Raw genomic sequence first — 18116 nt, forward strand, 5'->3', positions numbered from 1 at the left:
TTCAGGTTATCATTTGCCAGCTCCCAGCCCATAAATGAGAGACCTGAGAAGGGCTATGGAAACTTTCACTTGCCAAATTCCAAGAGTATTTATATAATTTAATCGATAAATTGCATTGATTTGCGCTAAGTAACTCCTTGAGGTCTGGATAATAGATAAGGATGTGCATGGTGCTGTACAAACACATCATAAATAAAGGCAGCTTGCAACTCAATTGCAAGATATTAATGATTAATCTTCTCATAGTAAAATAATGTGATGTCTTTCTATTATCGATTTTTTAAAAAAAATCTGACCGAAGAGGTTTCAGAGTCATTTATTTGAGGAAGGCTGCCCTTTAAGCCAGATCTTACACTTTGTAAAAGGTCACAGGGTTTAAATATCATGGTTCCTTACAAAGCAGCCCTCCCTGAGAGGTCTGACAGCACCTTCCTGAGAGCACATCATGGTCCTGCTCCAATGAGAGCTCGGCCACTGAGGCCAGGGCTGGTTCTTGCAGGGGATTTCACCCTCCCACCCTCTTGGGCTGCTGGTGGAGAATGCACAAAGAGCTGGAATGGTTGCCCCAAAGCCTGCTGCATTAACACAGGTGAGGAACAGCACATTTTCCCTATCACAGCCCTGGCTGGGCCATTTTCTGAGAGCAGTGAGAGAGCTGGGGACAGCATAATGTGGGGTTGTACTGCACTGCATTTTGTGCTGGCCTCCTGCAGGCAGGAGACAGAGCAAGGCCAGAGCAAGGTCTAATTCCAGGTGTGCTGAGCCCAGTGAATCTCCTGTTAAGGCAGATGAGCCAGAGCAGCTCAGATCCCCTGCCCAGCCTCGGCTCCCAGCTGTGCACAGCTGAGCTGCCTCCCCATCCCGTTCATCCCCTCATTATTATAGAGCAAGGAGAAAACGCTTATTCTACAATTATTCGATCTAATTAATTTATCTCTTTATCAGCTTTCCAAAAGAGACAGATTTCCTTGTTTCCCTTCCTCATTGCCTCTTGCCAGGTGCAGTGCAGCAAGGAGGGCCACGCTGTCCAGAGGTCTCCCTGTAATCTGCAGCTCCGGTGTTCCACTTTGGCCTTCAGATTGGATTTTAAACAAACAAGGGCTTTAAAAGTGATTTATGTGCAATTGTCTTTCATGCCTAAAATGTTTTGCCTTTCCTTTTTTACCCATGCCCTCTCTTTTTCATGCACTTTTAGGCACACATCGCCTTGTTTAATAGCACAGCATTTGCTTTTTAAAGGGGCAGGTGATCCTGGAGCTGTTTGGATGAGGAGGTTTTTGTTCTAGCAGAACTTGTGAGGCAGGGGAACGTTTGCTGCTGAGCTCCTGGCTGGTTCTGCTGAGGGTTCCCAGCCCAGAGCCCTCTGGGCACACAGGAGGGGTTTGGCAGAGCTCTGTCCCCACTGCTGATGTGAACCAGCACAAACCCAGAGTACAGCTCTGTGCTTTCCTCCTGGATTTACAGAAACTGCATGGGTTTAGCCCCAGGTTTGGGCAGTAAATAGAGCAGTGAAAGCCACTGCTGCTCCAGCCCTGCTGCTCCAGCCCTGCTGCCCAGGCCCTGCTGCCCTGGCACTGCTGCCCTGGCACTGCTGCCCTGGCACTCAGCTGTGTGCTCCAGGATGCCCAGGCTGCTGGGCTCACTCCTTGTGCCTGCCCTGCTGGGACACAAATGTTCTGCAGAGGGCAGGGAGTGCCTGAGCCTGGGCTCTGGGCAGTCAGAGCAGAGATCAGCCCCAGGGCTTCAGAGCTGGTGCCTGGGATTCCTGTTGGCATTTCATGAAGGCTCCTGCTGCCGAGGTGGTGCCTGGGTCTGTGGGCAGCCCAGCTTTGAGTAAGTTTTTCACCACTTTTGAGTCATCATTAATGCCATCCCACTCATGGTTATTCCCAGGCCTAGTCTCTCTTCCAGCACTCTCTTGCACATATACTTTTAATTTCCTTTGACCCTTCTGGTGATTAACCTTTGCCTGGCAAGCTCCATCCAGCTCTGTAATCTCTGTCAGCTGCTTAGACCCTTCTGCATTTCCACGGCAGCCTTCAAGGACTGGAGATCTTTGTGCAGCTTTTAGTGAAGTTCAGCACTGCCTCCTCTCCCTCTGGCTGTGGCCAAGGGACTGAGTCTGCTTTCCCCTTTGATGCCATGGCTGAGCAATTCCCCTCCCTGCTTGTTCCCCTGCTGCTCTCAGAGGGCTCAGGCCGTACCCAGGGGAGTGTCTGGCTCTTGGAGGTGCTTCCATGAACAAGGCTGGCAGGGTTTCCATCTCCTCAGTGTGTGCCAGCTCTCTGCCTTGCCAGGGGGATTGCTGTGAGCTCTGAGCCTGCTGCACAGCTCAGGGGGCTCCTGGAGCCTGCTGGTGCTGCCCTGTCCCCAGCAGCTCCCTCCCACCCTCAGCCTGTTTGCCAGGGGCCTTCACATGCAAACATGGACTGCTGGATGCAGCTCTATCTAGTCTGTCTGTCTATCCATCCATCCATCCATCCATCCATCCATCCATCCATCCATCCATCCATCCATCCACAATCTGTGCATGTGTTTATGTGTGTCTGTATCTTCTGTGCATATTTGTGTGTGTCTGTGTGTGTATTTAGCAGATTTCAGTGTGCTTAACACATTTTCCTCCTCAGCAGAACTGAAACCCTGAGTGGGCTGCTGCCTGTCTGGTGGAAGGGTTCTGCTGTGCTGAGAATGGAAGGATGTGTCTGGTGGAAGGGTTCTCTCTTTGCTGGAAATGGAAGGGTTCTCAGCCTGTGCTGAGAATGGAAGGGTTCTGCTGTGCTGGAAATGGAAGGGTTCTCAGCCTGTGCTGAGAATGGAAGGGTTCTGCCTGTGCTGAGAATGGAAGGATGTGTCTGGTGGAAGGGTTCTCTCTTTGCTGGAAATGGAAGGGTTCTCTCTTTGCTGGAAATGGAAGGGTTCTCAGCCTGTGCTGAGAATGGAAGGGTTCTGCTGTGCTGAGAATGGAAAGGTTCTGTCTTTGCTGCTGATCTGGAGCTGGCAAGAGCAGCACCCATAATCCTGCCTGCTCTAGGATTTCCTTGGCTCTTTGCTTTGCTCTGTCCACCCCAATTATGTGATTGTGAGATCTGCTGATTGAAACTCGCTAGAAAAATCTCATTATGTTATCTAATGCAAAACCTTTGCGGTTAATGTAAAATAATTTCACCAGCTCTGTGGCAGGTGGGTTCTCAAGTGTTGCCACTACTTCCAAATGCAGTAATTGTTCTTTTAAATTAAGAAAGTAAAAAAAAACCCACACCTTTAAACAGCAATGAAAGTTCTGCTTTTGATTAACAAGAAAAGAAGTTTAATTTTTAAAGATTACTCTATATTATTACCTTGCTTAATTATCAGAAGGAATGGTTGGATGAGCAGACAATTAAAACAAGGAGAAGCTCAGAAGGAAAAGTTCATCAGTATATTAGAGAGACAATGGGGGAAAGTAAAACTATTTCAAGTACCATTTGAAGGAAACCATTTGGGAAGAAAACAGGATTAATTAAGTTCTGAACCAGTTGATTTTGTTATCTAAAGTATTTCCTAGATGAACTGTTACATACTCGTGCATGAGGCAGTGTCCAAGGTTCTTCAGCAGCAGAGTGAAATGTTGGTGTAGATAAAGGCTCTTCAAGGCAGCAGGGAGCTGCAGCCTGAGCAGGGTCTGTGCTGAGCTCTGAGGCTGCCTGGCTCCCTGAGCTCTGAGCACAGATCTGGGCAGTGCCTGTGTGCTCTCTCGTCCAGCTCTGCTGCTGCCCATGCAGAACGTGCCCCCTGCCCAGCCCTGGGCCCCCAGCCCCTCTTTGCCTTCCCTTCCCTGCCCTGTCCTTTTCCTCACAGGACATTTCTCCCTCCTTGCTCTGAGCGCGGCTGTGATGGGCCCTGTGCCCCTGTCCTGTGCCTGCAGACAGCTCAGAGGAGTGTGAGAGCTCAGGGCTGAGCCCCCTGGAAATGAGAGCGTTCACCCTGCCCCTCCAGCTGCTGGGTTTGGGTGAGAATGGCCAAACATAACTGGGGAAAAAGCCAGGCCTACGAGTGCTTGAAAGTAATTTTCCATACGTGGTATAAAAGACTCTTGAATTTCAAATCATTAATAATGATCTTTGAAGGGAACCCTGTAAGTTGTCTCCTAATTCCTGATGAAATAGAATAATTTATTACATCAATTTTTCTGATTAATGTAAAATGTGTTTCAAATTTGGGTTTTCCTTTAATATTTCAACGTTTCCTTGAGAGGAGCTGCAGAAGGTGACTGAGTGTCCCCCAAAGTGATGTGGTGTGTCCTCAAAGCAGGGTGAGATCTGCCACTGGAGCTGCTCAGCAATAAAACCATTGTACAGCAGCAAGCCCAGCTCATTTCAGGACCTGCTCTCCAAAAGGCACGACCAGCTTGGCTCACTCATGCCTGGGGAGAGAGTGTCTTAAAAACTTACCCTGTGAATTGGAAATTTCTTGTTGTCAAGGACATGTCCCCAGAAATTTCTGAAAAAAGGCCAAAGCTGGAGTCACTCAGGAGAAATTGCAAGGCAGGGCTTTTCCCTAAGAAATGAATTTATTGTAAATAGGCTTTCTACTGTACTTATATGTCATTTTTGTCTTGGTATTACATCAAGGAGGAAAGTGAGTTGCAGCATTTAGAGCAGCCATTCTCTGAGCTGGTAAAACACATCACACCTTGTGTCCTTCATCCAGCATGCTGAGGGTCCAGAAAACTGGAACACCCATCTTTGCTGGCCTTGGGCTGACCACTCAAGCTGCCCCTCTCTGGTTCGGGACAGGGAAAGGAGAATTCTAATCCTGAGGGTCTCTGTCCCAGGGAAAGCTAAGCCATGGTGTGGTACTGCTGCTGCTGGAGCTGAGAGCCCTTACAAAGTCTGCAGTGATAAAAACCAGAGCCCAGACAGGAGAGTTTGTTTAAGAGAGAATTATTTATTAGAAGATAGGAGGTTGTTACGTACAGATTCTGTCCTGCAAAAGTTCCTGGTCAAGGAGATGTCAGGGACACACAAACCCCATGGAGCTGGCCCTGCTCTCACACAGAGATACTCAGACACAGCAGAGCTCTGCCAGGCCTGGCTGCCCCTGGGCTCAGCTGGGAGAGCCTGGGTGTGCCACAGCATCCCTGGGTGTGCCACAGCATCCCCGGGTGTGCCACAGCATCCCTGGGCACCACAGCATCCCTGGGGGTGCCACAGCATCCCTGGGTGTGCCACAGCATCCCTGAGCTAGCAGGATGAGCTGCAGGATGAGCTGCAGGAGGAGCTGCAGGAGGGGCTGCAGGATGAGCTGCAGGAGGAGCTGCAGGAGGAGCTGCAGGAGGGGCTGCAGGAGGGGCTGCAGGAGGGGCTGCAGGAGGGGCTGCAGGAGGAGCTGCAGGGCGGCTGCAGGGGCTCTGCTCCTCCCTGGGCTCCCCTGGGCACAGCCCAGGCTGGCACTGAGCTGCTTCCATCGTGCCAGCAAGGAATGGGGCTGAGCAAGAGGCCACAGAGACACAACCATGCTGAGGTAGCATGAGGGAAATCAAACTGAGAAGCAACAAAGGTCTCTGTGTACAGAGAGCAGCTCTCCCCTCTCTGCCTCAGCCCCAAGGCAGGCCAAGCAGCAGGGCTGGGGCCCTGCAAGGCCCCTGAAGAGGCAGCTCTGCCGGGGCTCCCAAGGCAGCAGTGAGGGCCGTGCTCCTGCCTGCAGGGCTGCCCTGCTCCTGGCTGGGGTGGGCTTCTCTGCCAGCCCTGAGGGCTCTGGGCTCTGCCAGGTGAAGCCCAGCTGGGTCAGAGGCTGCTGGGAGCGGGTGGGCAGCGCTGCTGGAGGGGCAGGCACGGGACAAGGGGCAGGTGAAGGCATCCCCAGCCCTGGCAATGCCAGGAGGGCCCAGGACCCCGTTCTGCAGGTGCTCGGTGCTCACAGGAGCTTTGGGCTTGGAGCCACAGCAGCCCCTGGGCTTTTCCTTACTCCAGGTGTGCATCTTCCTGCCCTCTGCCACTCTGTGGCACAGCAGAGGAGCTTTGCCAGTGCCTCTGTGCTCTGATAGGCCAGCATCCAAACTGGCATTTCCCCAACATTTAGCAGATGTCTCAAATGAAGGTATTATCCAGAAGAAAATCTGTGTAACTTTCTAATTTATGGGTGCTGAAATATTCCCCAAGGACATCCCACATTTAGTTGAAGGGCAGAGATGTTCCAGACCCACTGAGTCATCAGAACCTCTGGAGCAATCATGTCCACATCTTCAGTTTGTTAAGGATTTCTGCAGTCTGGATGTGCTCCCACTTCCTTCACCCTATGGAAAGGGGTGAGCTGGGGAAGCCTGGCCCCTCTAAGAGCAGGCCAGAGCTCCTCACTTGCTATTTGCCATGAAACAACGAATCTGGAGGTTTGATCTGAAACAATCTCCTCCCCTCCTCCCTCAGCCCTGACCTTAAAGCTGCTTTAATTCCAGCTCGGTCAGGTGGGAGGAACACAGAGCAGACAACAAAACGTCTCACTTGCATTTCAGCCTAACATTTAAGGGCAGATTTTTGCCTCCATTTCCATTCTATTTTCTTCCAGAACTGGTTCTTCAGCCACCCAGGATGAAAACTTGTCCCTGCTAGGACTTCTTGGAACACCCTGACCAGTGAAGCTCCCCTATCAGAGCTGCCTGGATGCTGCAGATGAGCAAAGTTTTCCTGGAAAGTTTTTCTGCAGAGAGAAAAGGCAGGAGAGAGAGATGCTTTCCCCCAGGTGTGCTGAGCATCCCCCAGGTGTGCTGAGCATCCCCAGATGTGCTGAGCATCCCCCAGATGTGCTGAGCATCCCCGGATGTGCTGAGCATCCCCAGGTGTGCTGAGCCTCCATCCAGCAGGGCTGGAGCTGCCAGAGGGGGCACACAGGGAGCAGGGGTGGCTCAGGGCACAGAGGGGCAGCTCTGGGGCCAGAAGCACAGCCCAGCTCAGCCCAGCTCAGCCCAGCTCAGCCCAGCTCAGCCCAGCTCAGCACAGCCCAGCTCAGCCCAGCTCAGCCCAGCTCAGCCCAGCTCAGCTCAGCTCAGCCCAGCTCAGCCCAGCTCAGCCCAGCCCAGCTCAGCTCAGCCCAGCTCAGCCCAGCTCAGCTCAGAGCTCATTCCCAAGGCCTGGAGACACCAAGTGTGGCTGTGTTTGAGTATCTCAGCTGGGCACACGCAGGACCAGCTCTGACAACGCCCAAAAGCAAAGAAAGTTTGAATTTCTGTATGTATGGCGTTACAGGGAATGACCGTCACACAGAAAGATTTTGAACATTAATTACAATTAATTTTGAACATTTTGTAACTTTATAATTTAATTGCCGACCCTTTTCCCTTCAAATTAACCATGGATGTACAGCATACAATCAAACAAGCTTTTTTAAAAAGTACATCTTAATATAAATAGTTTATTCAGTGCATGGTTGTGTATACAACAAATAATAAACAACTTTTTTGTACCAGGCAGAAAGCTGCCTGCACAGAACTAATTCAGTTTTGGAGCACAGAATCCAACGATGATTAATGCACAAAATCTGACACATCATGCAACTCTATGCCAATATTCCAACTTTCTCCCATGCAACAGACATGATGACCTAAATGGAAACCTAACTACATTTTTTAAAGGATTGTTTCCAATAGCAGTATAAGTATATGTTGTTTAGGGGTGGCCTGTCCTAACGCTTCCTCCTACACAATATTCACGTGCCCGTTACAGTGAAAGGACTTTTACAAATAAGACGTTTCTTATAAAAAAATTAAGTCACCTTAATTCCACAGTTTCTGTCTTTAGAAAAGAAGCCACAACGATAGTTTAACATGACACACAAAATGGAATTAAGAGAAATCTACACTGGAGGATAATTTTATCCCTTTCTGTTAACTTCCACTTGGGATGACAAAACAACTCAATTCCTACAGACTGGGGTTAGCACAAGAACTTTACCAGAAACTACAAATCTATAAAAATTTATATTTCATTGTGTTTAAAACCACAAGAACACTGTTTGCTTGAGCCTGAGACACCAACTCTCAGTTCCAACCCTGAATTTTGAATTATTTTTTTTAAAGACATAGCTTTAAAGACCCATTGGAGTTCAGAAATCAAAAAGTTGCACTATTCCAAATTAAAGGATACATTTTTTTTTATCAAGCCTTAGATATAAAACGGTAAGCCAAGGAAACAACAGAGTTTACGTATTTGTTTTTTGTTTGCCCCTATAAAACATACAAGCATTAAAATTTCCTTTGAAGAGCAAAAGTGGTCTTTTTCTGAGTTGGAAAGCAAATTCTTATCAGCAGTGAATGCTGTGAAATGTTTTTGTTTCGTTTTCCACAAAGCATAGGAGAGAGAGAGAAAAAGAGAGAAAGAAAAAGTGAGAGAGAGAAAGAGCTGGACATTTCTTCTCGGAGGCTTTCCCCCAGCTGTGTCTGCTGCTGTCCCACTGCCTTGTGGTGTGCACAAGCACATTCTACATGCCTGGGGATTATCCTTTGCCAACCAGAAGATCTAATGGCTGATTAACGGGTGACCTATGCGAGCTGGTGCCGTGTCCTGGGCACCTGAGGGTTTGGATGAAAGACTGCGAGTAAGAATTCAACTGCATCCAGAGGTAAGGTTCTTTAGAGAGCACTTGGCTGGCCTCAACCTGGCTACGTGGACTCGTTCTGGCTCATGGATTTACCCCCGTTTAGCACTCCTGAAACGCTTCTGCTCTTTGTTGGGGTCCCACTTCCAGACCTGGAGAACTCTGTGAGATCGTGGAGGGAAGGCTCTTTGTACATGGCCACTGCAAGGCAAGAGAGAGCAGAACATCAGCACAGCTGGGGCTGGGGCAAAGCAGCTCTGACACGCAGTGCAAGGAGAGACAAACGCCCAGGGCAGGGAGAGCCCTTCCATTCAACCACTCCCTGAGAACCTCTGAGACCCTCCTCAGTGCAAGGACATTTTACTGAAGGGGAAAACCACTCCTCCCTCTCCCACTGCACTTACACAGCCCCGCAGGACAGAGCTAAGCTGACAAAAATCAGCATTTCCTGACAAACAGAGAAGAAGCACTGTCAGTAGTTGTGATTTAACCTGTTGGAACTCTGCTGAGACAAATACCACGTTACAGAACATTACACTCGGTTATGCAAGCAGCTGGACATGTCAAATATACAAGCACAGGAATTAAACACAACACAGTATCAGTTCAGATGAATGGAGCAAACCCAAGCAATTACCTTTTAAGGGTTTTGGAAGAAAGTGTGCTGCAGGTTTATTTTTCTTCACGTGGTTTCCTTTCATTATTTCTCCTTCTTTGTTAAGACCCAAATACCAACCCCGGCCAGACTGTTGCTGTCTGTAGATCATTGAGGAATATGTCACATAGTAGTTTTCAAATACTGATTCTTTGAACTTGCATTCAGGTGTAAAATGTTCCTGTAAAAAAGCAACAGATCAATATGTGCAAATCTCACATCAGTTAATGAAAAAGCATCCAACATCCAGTGCTTTCTGAATGGTTAGAAGTCATACCTCTCATCCTCAACCATCCAGCTATGAAACATGGGTCCTACAAGTATTAACAAAGGAGTAACACAATTTGAAACCTGTGAAATGATGCTGTGAGCAGCTCTAAGCAGAATGTAATAAGATCTTTGTGAACAATGAGTAAAAAGTCAGAGGATTTATTGATTGGTGCAGCTAATGGATGTCAGGCAGGCACGGAGCCGTGTCCCGGGGAGCAGCTGTGGTGCAGCCCTGCAGGCAGGGAGAGCCCAGAGGGAGCTCTGTGCATTACCTGCTGCCCTCAGCTGAGCAGAGCACCCGTGCCAGCGCTAAATGGTTTCTCTCCCTAACCCCAACAGCTCCTTTGGCCTTTGAACGTTACGAGTTCTGGCAACATCTCACCTATGGACTCCAAAATATGCAAGGGGAAGGGTTTGGTCTCTGTTACCATCTCAGTCGTGCCTCAGTGTGCACCACAGAGCAGCCAGATGTTTGCTGGCCTCCCCTTGTGAAGGCAGCCAGCTGCAGGGGAGCTGCCCTCGTGCTGCCAGTACCCCACAGGAGCGTGAAAGAAAGGAGGAAAAATTGTGCTTGTATAATGATTGTAATTTTGATTTTAAAATATCACAGGAAATTAAATGCCTCAGGAGCTTAAGATATTCCTATCTAGTTTCTAAAATATTCTCATGTGAGAAAAGGATGGTATTAAAAAAAAAGAAACCCACCACTCTGCATTTGCTGCACATCTTTTGCCATTTTGTCTTTACAAGAGAAAGAGAAAAAAGCTCCCATTCTCTGACTGGCATTTGCTTCAACAAAGAATGTGAAGCAAGCAATTTTCTTTTTTTTTTTCCTTTAAGCTAATTGGTTGTTATTTAGTTAATTGACAATTGGTTTCAATTGCTGTCAAATAGGGACAGTCATTGCATTTTTGTGAGATTTCTGCATAAAAGCCTTCCCTCACTGTTCTCTGCCCAGCACCAGCCATGGTAACAAAGACTATTGCAAGGATATCATCCAATTAGCAGCAAAATGGAAAACTACAGTGCTCCCACTGGCAGATTATGGTTTATGTACAGTAATTTGGAGCTGGTTTGGGTACAAAAGGCCTGCTTATATACAGCAGCAGAGGGTCAGACTGCAAACAGAACCCCAACATTTCCCCTGGAGCTCTCAGGTTCACCTCAGAGTGAGCAGCAGCCTGGAGGAGCTGCAGGGGCTGGATCCTCTCTTGACAAACAGAAATACACCTCTGCATAACACACCCAGGTACCAGACACATTCCCCCCAGGTGCTTGGGCCCCAAAGCAGAGCCCCTCATCCCTGGGGCTGCCAGGGACCCGTGCCCTTTCTAAGGCTGGCACATTCCCTATTCCCCCCCAGGTGTTTGGGCCCCTCATCCCCGGGGCTGCCAGGGACCCGTGCCCTTTCTAAAGTTGGCACATTCCCTATTCCCCCCCAGGTGTTTGTGCCCCAAAGCAGAGCCCCTCATCCCCAGGGCTGCCAGAGCCCTGTGCCCTTTCTAAGGCTGGCACATTCCCTATTCCCTCCCAGGTGTTTGGGCCCCAAAGCAGAGCCCCTCATCCCTGGGGCTGCCAGGGACCCGTGCCCTTTCTAAAGTTGGCACATTCCCTATTCCCCCCCAGGTGTTTGTGCCCCAAAGCAGAGCCCCTCATCCCCAGGGCTGCCAGAGCCCTGTGCCCTTTCTAAGGCTGGCCCTGCAGCTCAGCAAGGTGCCCTGGCATCCCCCCTGGGCAGCCCCAGAGGCTGCAGGGCTCTGCCTGCCCCTGCCAGCCCCTGCTCAGCACTGCAGGAGGCTCTGAGTGAGGAAGGGCAGCACGGGGCATCCCAGTGGGAATGGGCATCTCTGAGCCTGGCAGGGCCAGCCCAGCTGAGCACGGACAGCACTTCCATGAGCACACCCACTCAGGCTCCAGTGCAGAGCTGCAGACTGGCCAGCATGGCAGCTCTGCTGGAAATTCTGCAGCAATACACTGAGCAAGGCTTGCTAAAGTCAGGAGAGGGCTGAGGGCCCCAAATAACACTGACACCTCCCAGCTCACACAGTCAATCCCATGGAACATGTATAAACACATGTGTTCAATTCCAAGGCTGGGTTTTTCCTGTCTCTCAGCTGTCCTCTTGCAATGAAAACAATGCAGATGAGTTCTGGAAAGTCCACTGGTATGGATACATTATGACACAATAGAGATTAAAAGAATTCTTTCTGTGAAACAGTATTTCCATCTCTGCTTACCTCAAAAGTCACTGATGATGGCACCTACATGACAATAAACTGCAGTCACTCAAGCCCCTCACACATCCACCCTTAACACTGAATGAATGAATGAATAAATAAAAGGGAAAAGACAGTGCTGGATTCTCTGTAGTCGTGACTCAGCCACGCTTAAGCAAGCAGGAAGATGAACTGTCAGGGGCTGCTTCTTGGTTTTCAGCTGATCAGCTGAACTGCTGAAAGGTCCCTTCATTAACAAATCTGTAGCTGCACTGAACATGTGAAAAATAATTAAAAAGTAATAATTTGGTGTATGATAATATGGAAAAAAGGCCTTGTGGCCTTTTTTATACACTTAGAGTAGCTGTATTTCCAGGCAGCTGACTAGATTACATCTAAAATAATTCAGGCTACATTACAGAATGCCAACCCTGAAAGCTAAAATATCATAAAAGCCAATCTCGAATTCTTCCTGCTGTATTTGTGCAGAAGACATATCTGAGGGCAAACCCCCTCCAAATTATCAGCATCACAGGCACCTACCCTGCAGGGCTGCATGTTAATGGTTCTGTGCTTCCAGTGAGTCCGGAGCAGGAGTTCAGCCTCCCTGCACCCTCAAGGGGAAGCCTGGGTGTGAGGAGGGCGTTCAGAGCCCCTTGCTGGGGTGGCTGAAGCTCAGGGAACAGGGGCAGGAGAAGACGTTTGCTCTCTGCCATTTACTCAATTTGCACCTTGGATACCATCAGCAGGGGCCACCACCAAATTCTTCCAGTCATGAGGGCAGGACTGGGTTTGTTCAATGTTTCTCTCACCACAGGTTGAATATCCTGCAGCAGGATATTAAAACAATCCCAGATTGTTCAAATATTGTTCTGGGATTGGTCAATCCCAGATAGAACAAACCCTACAGCAGTTTATTAGAACAAGCACAGATTTTGTTCAGATGGACTTAGTGCTAGAGGCATGAGTAAACAGCAAGAAAGGAGAACTGAACTTTGAAAAGTATTCAAGAAAAGTATTGTGTACTTAGAAAACTTGGAAAATGTTCTTATATATTGAGCATGTAATTATATTCCTTGTGATCAATGACTATGTCTGTGTACAGGATTTATCCTTTATTTTCTCCACTTAATGAAAATTGGATTTTTTTTCCCTCCATATCCCAATTTCTTTCAGAACTATAATGTAGCCCAGGATTCCATTTTATAATCATGAATTTTTGAAGGAGTCTCGTTAAGGCTCCAGAGTAGTGATTTTCTGCACCAGTGAGCCTGCCTTTTTATATTAACAGAGATTGATTTTCCCCATCTTGGCATGTGAAGTTCCAGGGTGTATCCTCTGGACCATCACCCTGTAATGTGCAGTGCTATCAGCAGCACAGGATGGGAACACTTCAGCTTTCATGTTATCAGGAGGAGCAGCTTTCAGATCCCCAGTGTGAGCAGTCTGACGGAGCCGGGATTTCCTGACCCCCAGGAGCGTTTGCTGCAGCCATGGCAAATGCCAATTCCCTTACAGCAGTGCATTTTGGATCAGAGCAGCACATTTGCACAGACAGGTTCCAGCCCCACCGTGCTGCCCTTGCTGCTGGAGTTTCCCTGTTTTGAGGAGTCCTGGTGATCCAGTGGGAAAGCTCCTGCTCTGCATGCACAGGTCCTGGAGGGCCCTTTGGCCATGGGACTGTGACTGTCCCCTTCTCCAGAAGGCTCTGGGGGCTTCTGGGACAGGGCTGGCTCAGCTCAGGGAGGAGCATCCCTCTGGCCATGCCCTTGCAGGGGAGTTTGCACTGACCCTCGGGTGAGTTTGTGCTGAGTTTGCACAGACCCTGCAGGTGAGTTTGTGCTGAGTTTGCACAGACCCTGCAGGTGAGTTTGTGCTGAGTTTGCACAGACCCTGCAGGTGAGTTTGCACAGACCCTCAGGTGAGTTTGCACTGACCCTGCAGGTGAGTTTGTGCTGAGTTTGCACTGATCCTGCAGGTGAGTTTGCAGGTGAGTTTGCACAGATTCTGCAGTGAGTTTGCACAGACCCTCAGGTGAGTTTGCACTGACCCTCAGGTGAGTTTGTGCCGAGTTTGCACTGATCCTGCAGGTGAGTTTGCACAGACTCTGCAGTGAGTTTGCACAGACCCTCAGGTGAGTTTGCACAGACCCTGCAGGTAGCCCAAAGCCCTCAGGAGGGCTGGGAGGCTGAACTAACTGCTACAGACAAACGACCAGCTGGTTTGGGGAACAATGGCCATACAACAACTGAAGGAAGAAAATTAGTTCAAAAATTATATAGAGAAGACACACTGAATTTATTCAGGAAAATAACTTAATGACAGGTGTGATAGGGAGTCAAAGCCTTCTGGAGAATGATCCCAAACAGCTCCACAGAATGGATTTTCCTTATTGCTAGTGCAATGAGCAGGAATTTATCAAGTGAAACACAAACCGTCAGTGGTTTGTGTGAAATTATTTAGTGCAAAGCTTCTGTGAAGAGTAAAATGGAGCCCAAGGAAGCAGCTGGATAACCAGGATCTCCAGAGAAAGATTTCAGGTTGTCACTGGGTATTCTCTGAATACATGAGAAAAGCACTGAAAAGAGCCCCTAATGATTCCCTTGACATCATTCTTTTGCACAGCAAACCAAATGCACAAATTCAGGGAAAAATGCCCACAATGAACCAAAGTAGAAAACATATTAATTACAAATACAGAGATTCAGAGGTGTGAATTTTGTTCATTACTCTTTTTCTCCCCTTATCAGTGACTCAGTTGAGCAAAAGTCTCCATCTTTGCCAGGTTTTCCAGTGGCCTTTAGGCCCATCAATAACCAACATTTAAAGCTGGGTGCGTCACCTCAGCGTGCTCTGCCCGTCAGGATGTGCTGCTGGAGAGCCGAGGGAAACCACTCAGAGACTGTAAACAAGGCTGGAATTGAACTGAGACAGGAACTATGCAGAATCACATTATTGCTCCCCTGTCTTTTGGTGATGCTTCACTTTACAGCTGTGTTGATTAACCAAAGCATTCCTTAACTGGGGCACGAGAACTAAGGCATGACACACACAGAAGGAAGGCACTCTTCTCATTGCTGCAGAGGAAATTAATCCTGCTGGAAGAAACCTGTAATGGGGCTTAAAACTTCTGCAAGATGCCCAGGAGTCCACCTCAGAGATGTCAAACACAGGTCCCTGTCCTAATACATCCCCCCAAGTTTTGACATACAATTTACTTGGTATGAAGAAGGACAGAAAATCCACTTTATCCCAATTTCTTCTCTTGGACAGAAGATCCACTTTACCCCAAATTCTTCTCTTCTGCATCATGTTTACCTTGATGATGCTGGAAGCATTGTAGAGGGAAACCTCAGCCATTCTCTGAATGATCAAGTCCTATTTTAATACATTCCAATGCTTGCACCCACCCTATTTAAATTTCTGCAGCTTTGGGAGGAGCACTCAGGTCACTGAAGCAGCCCAGGCAGCTGCAGCAGTCCCTCAGTGTGCAGGTATCAGTGTGGAACACACACCCCAAGCCCACTGGAGCATCACCTTGGGGCTGTGCCAGCTGCTCAGTCGTGCTCCCACTGGAAACCACCAGAGAACTCCCTTTTCCTCTCAGCAGGCTCTCAGCTCTCCCCAGAGCAGCCAATCCTTTTCATAATTTTCCTAAGCTCATTATCTCTGTTCCCTGCCACAGCAGCTTCCACAGGTAAATCCAGCACTGTGGAAAACGTATTTAAAATGTGTCTGCTGTTGTTTTTTGTCATATGCACACTTCTCTTTTTTTTGTTTACAGCTTTCTACTCTCAGCTTTTAGTTTTGGAAAAAGCACATAAAAGTACCCAGTGTGCCCCTTCTGTGCCATCATTACCCCACATCTCTCCATCGTGCCTCTGCTTATTCATCTCTTGTCTAAACTAAGCAGGCCTAATCTTTTAAAATCTCTTCTCATATGAAAGTTTCTCAGTGCCTTTAATCATTTTCATTACCCTTCACTGAATTCTTTTTTTCCCTCTATCATCTCCAGAACTGAAACACAACATTTAAGAAGCGGCTGCACCACTGAGTTGCATAACAGAGGTATTTTCAGTCATTTGTCTTATGACAAAGTAAAATGGACTTTGTTGCTCAACCACACTATTGTACATTTGTAGAAAAGTTCTCTATCTTTTCAGCTGTCTCTGATAAATATAGTCCAATTTTATGGCATTTCTGACCCTCTGATTAGTCAGTACCCAAGCTTAAATATTAAAGGAAGGGAGAAGGATGCAAAAGCAGCTTGAACAGCTTTCTTTCCCAGAACTAGAGCAGAGAGCCCCAAAGATGCTAAGCAACCTATTTTATAACAAATCCATTATTACATAGATAACCTGCCAGACACTGCAATCAGATTTCTAGCAGTTATAATTGACATCAAATCCTGGCATTGTCAAATCTCTCCAACACAGCTGTTGAGCAGAATGTCCTCAACCCTCCCTGGCACTTGTGCAGCCCAGTCCAGGGCTCCCCATGCCCAGCCAGGCTCTGAGGAGCAGCAGGGCTGCTAAGAGCACAGGGGGCTGCACTGCTGCTCCTGGGTGCAGGGCAGCAGCCCTGGCTGGGGAGATGGAAGAGATCTCTGGGCTGACACCCATGACTTCATGCACATTTATCTTAAAGGGCTGAAACAATGACCTAATCAGTGTTTGCAGCAAGCTCGAAATCCTTCTGTTTAATTACAAGCAGGGACATGATCTCTTCTGCAGTGGATGCTCCTAAATTCTCAGGAAAATCAAGAAGGCACACAGAGCTTTTTCTGTTCTTGGGGAGAGCAGCTGAATGAGCAGGAGTCAGAGCAAGAAAGACAGTGCTGTACCCTCCTGTGGGAGCAGGGCCAGCAGGGGATGCTGTGCCAGTGCAGCTGGGTCAGTCCATGGCACAGGGATCCCCTCTGCTCTCTGCTGAGTGCCATCCTGTGTTCCTGGGGCAGAGCTCAGCCTGTGCTCAGCCTGTGCTGTACCCTCCTGTGGGAGCAGGGCCAGCAGGGGATGCTGTGCCAGTGCAGCTGGGTCAGTCCATGGCACAGGGATCCCCTCTGCTCTCTGCTGAGTGCCATCCTGTGTTCCTGGGGCAGAGCTCAGCCTGTGCTCAGCCTGTGCTGTACCCTCCTGTGGGAGCAGGGCCAGCAGGGGATGCTGTGCCAGTGCAGCTGGGTCAGTCCATGGCACAGGGATCCCCTCTGCTCTCTGCTGAGTGCCATCCTGTGTTCCTGGGGCAGAGCTCAGCCTGTGCTCAGCCTGTGCTGTACCCTCCTGTGGGAGCAGGGCCAGCAGGGGATGCTGTGCCAGTGCAGCTGGGTCAGTCCATGGCACAGGGATCCCCTCTGCTCTCTGCTGAGTGCCATCCTGTGTTCCTGGGGCAGAGCTCAGCCTGTGCTCAGCCTGTGCTGTACCCTCCTGTGGGAGCAGGGCCAGCAGGGGATGCTGGCTGTGCCAGCCTGGCTGTGCCAGTGCAGCTGGGTCAGTCCATGGCACAGGGATCCCCTCTGCTCTCTGCTGAGTGCCAGCCTGTGTTCCTGGGGCAGAGCTCAGCCTGTGCTCAGCCCAGCCCTCCCCAGCCTGCAGCAGCTTCTGCTGACACTGGAGAAGAAGGATGGGGTCTGCAGCAGAGGAAGAGCTCAGCTGCTGCTGAACGAGCTCTTTTTCTGCACACCAGCAATTGCCTCTGCTCAGTGACTGCGAGAGGCTGCGAGAGGAAGATAAATCCCAGCAGGAGCTGCAGGGAAGGGATAATGCCACACTACATCACAGGGGCTCCTGCCTGGCTGTCAGCTGAGGGTGCTCCACAGCAACAGCCAGCCCTGCCCACCTCTGCTCCCTGGCCCAGCCGTCCCTCGGGTGCTCAGCACAGCTCTGTCCCTCTCCTGGCAGCCCCAGCAGGGCCCTGTGCTGTGCCCACGCTGCCCTGGGCACTGCCTGTGCTGCAGCTGCTGCCTCAGAGGAGCCTCCCCTTCAGCAACGCTGCCAAACCTATTTTGGGAACCCCCTGGAAAGCTTTGTAAAGTAATACATGCAGCAGAGGTTTTGCACTGGGATTACATACTAAAAAATAACACCAAGCTGACAGGCCTATTAATTCATATTAGCCTATAAATATTAGGCTTTTATTCTGAAGCATTACATTGCAAACATAATTGTTAATATGGATAAAGTCAGTGTTGGGAAACTTGAGCAGGACATTACGCTCAACAGAAGCGGTGTCTCCTTCAGAACCTGATCCAAAACATATTTTAACCAAGGCAAACATTACCCATGCCTTCACTGCATTTTGGTTGGCTCCTAATGTTCAGGTAGCCTGCAAAGACACACAGCCCTCTTGCTTTAAGCAACCAAGGATATTTGATATTTGTCACTATTAATTCAGCTTGCTTAATACAAAGT

The 18116-nt window shown here is 49.0% G+C and overlaps 1 protein-coding gene across 3 annotated transcripts in view; it reads right to left on the reverse strand.

The window, feature by feature from the left end:
- Positions 1-7366: 7366 nt before the first annotated feature.
- Positions 7367-18116, reverse strand: part of FGF13 (fibroblast growth factor 13) — a 193421-nt gene continuing 182671 nt past the window's right edge. For all 3 annotated transcript variants that reach the window (XM_071442125.1, XM_071442127.1, XM_071442126.1), the window contains 2 exons: positions 9206-9404; positions 7367-8769 (listed from right to left, as the gene is read on the reverse strand). In XM_071442125.1, coding sequence (XP_071298226.1) covers positions 8633-8769; positions 9206-9404 — 336 coding nt within the window. In that variant the 3' untranslated portion in view covers positions 7367-8632. The remainder of the gene's footprint in view (positions 8770-9205; positions 9405-18116) is intronic.

Source organism: Agelaius tricolor, unplaced genomic scaffold (assembly GCF_023055355.1).
Source record: "Agelaius tricolor isolate 1412-34295 unplaced genomic scaffold, bAgeTri1.0.p SCAF_17, whole genome shotgun sequence".
NCBI lineage: Eukaryota > Metazoa > Chordata > Aves > Passeriformes > Icteridae > Agelaius > Agelaius tricolor.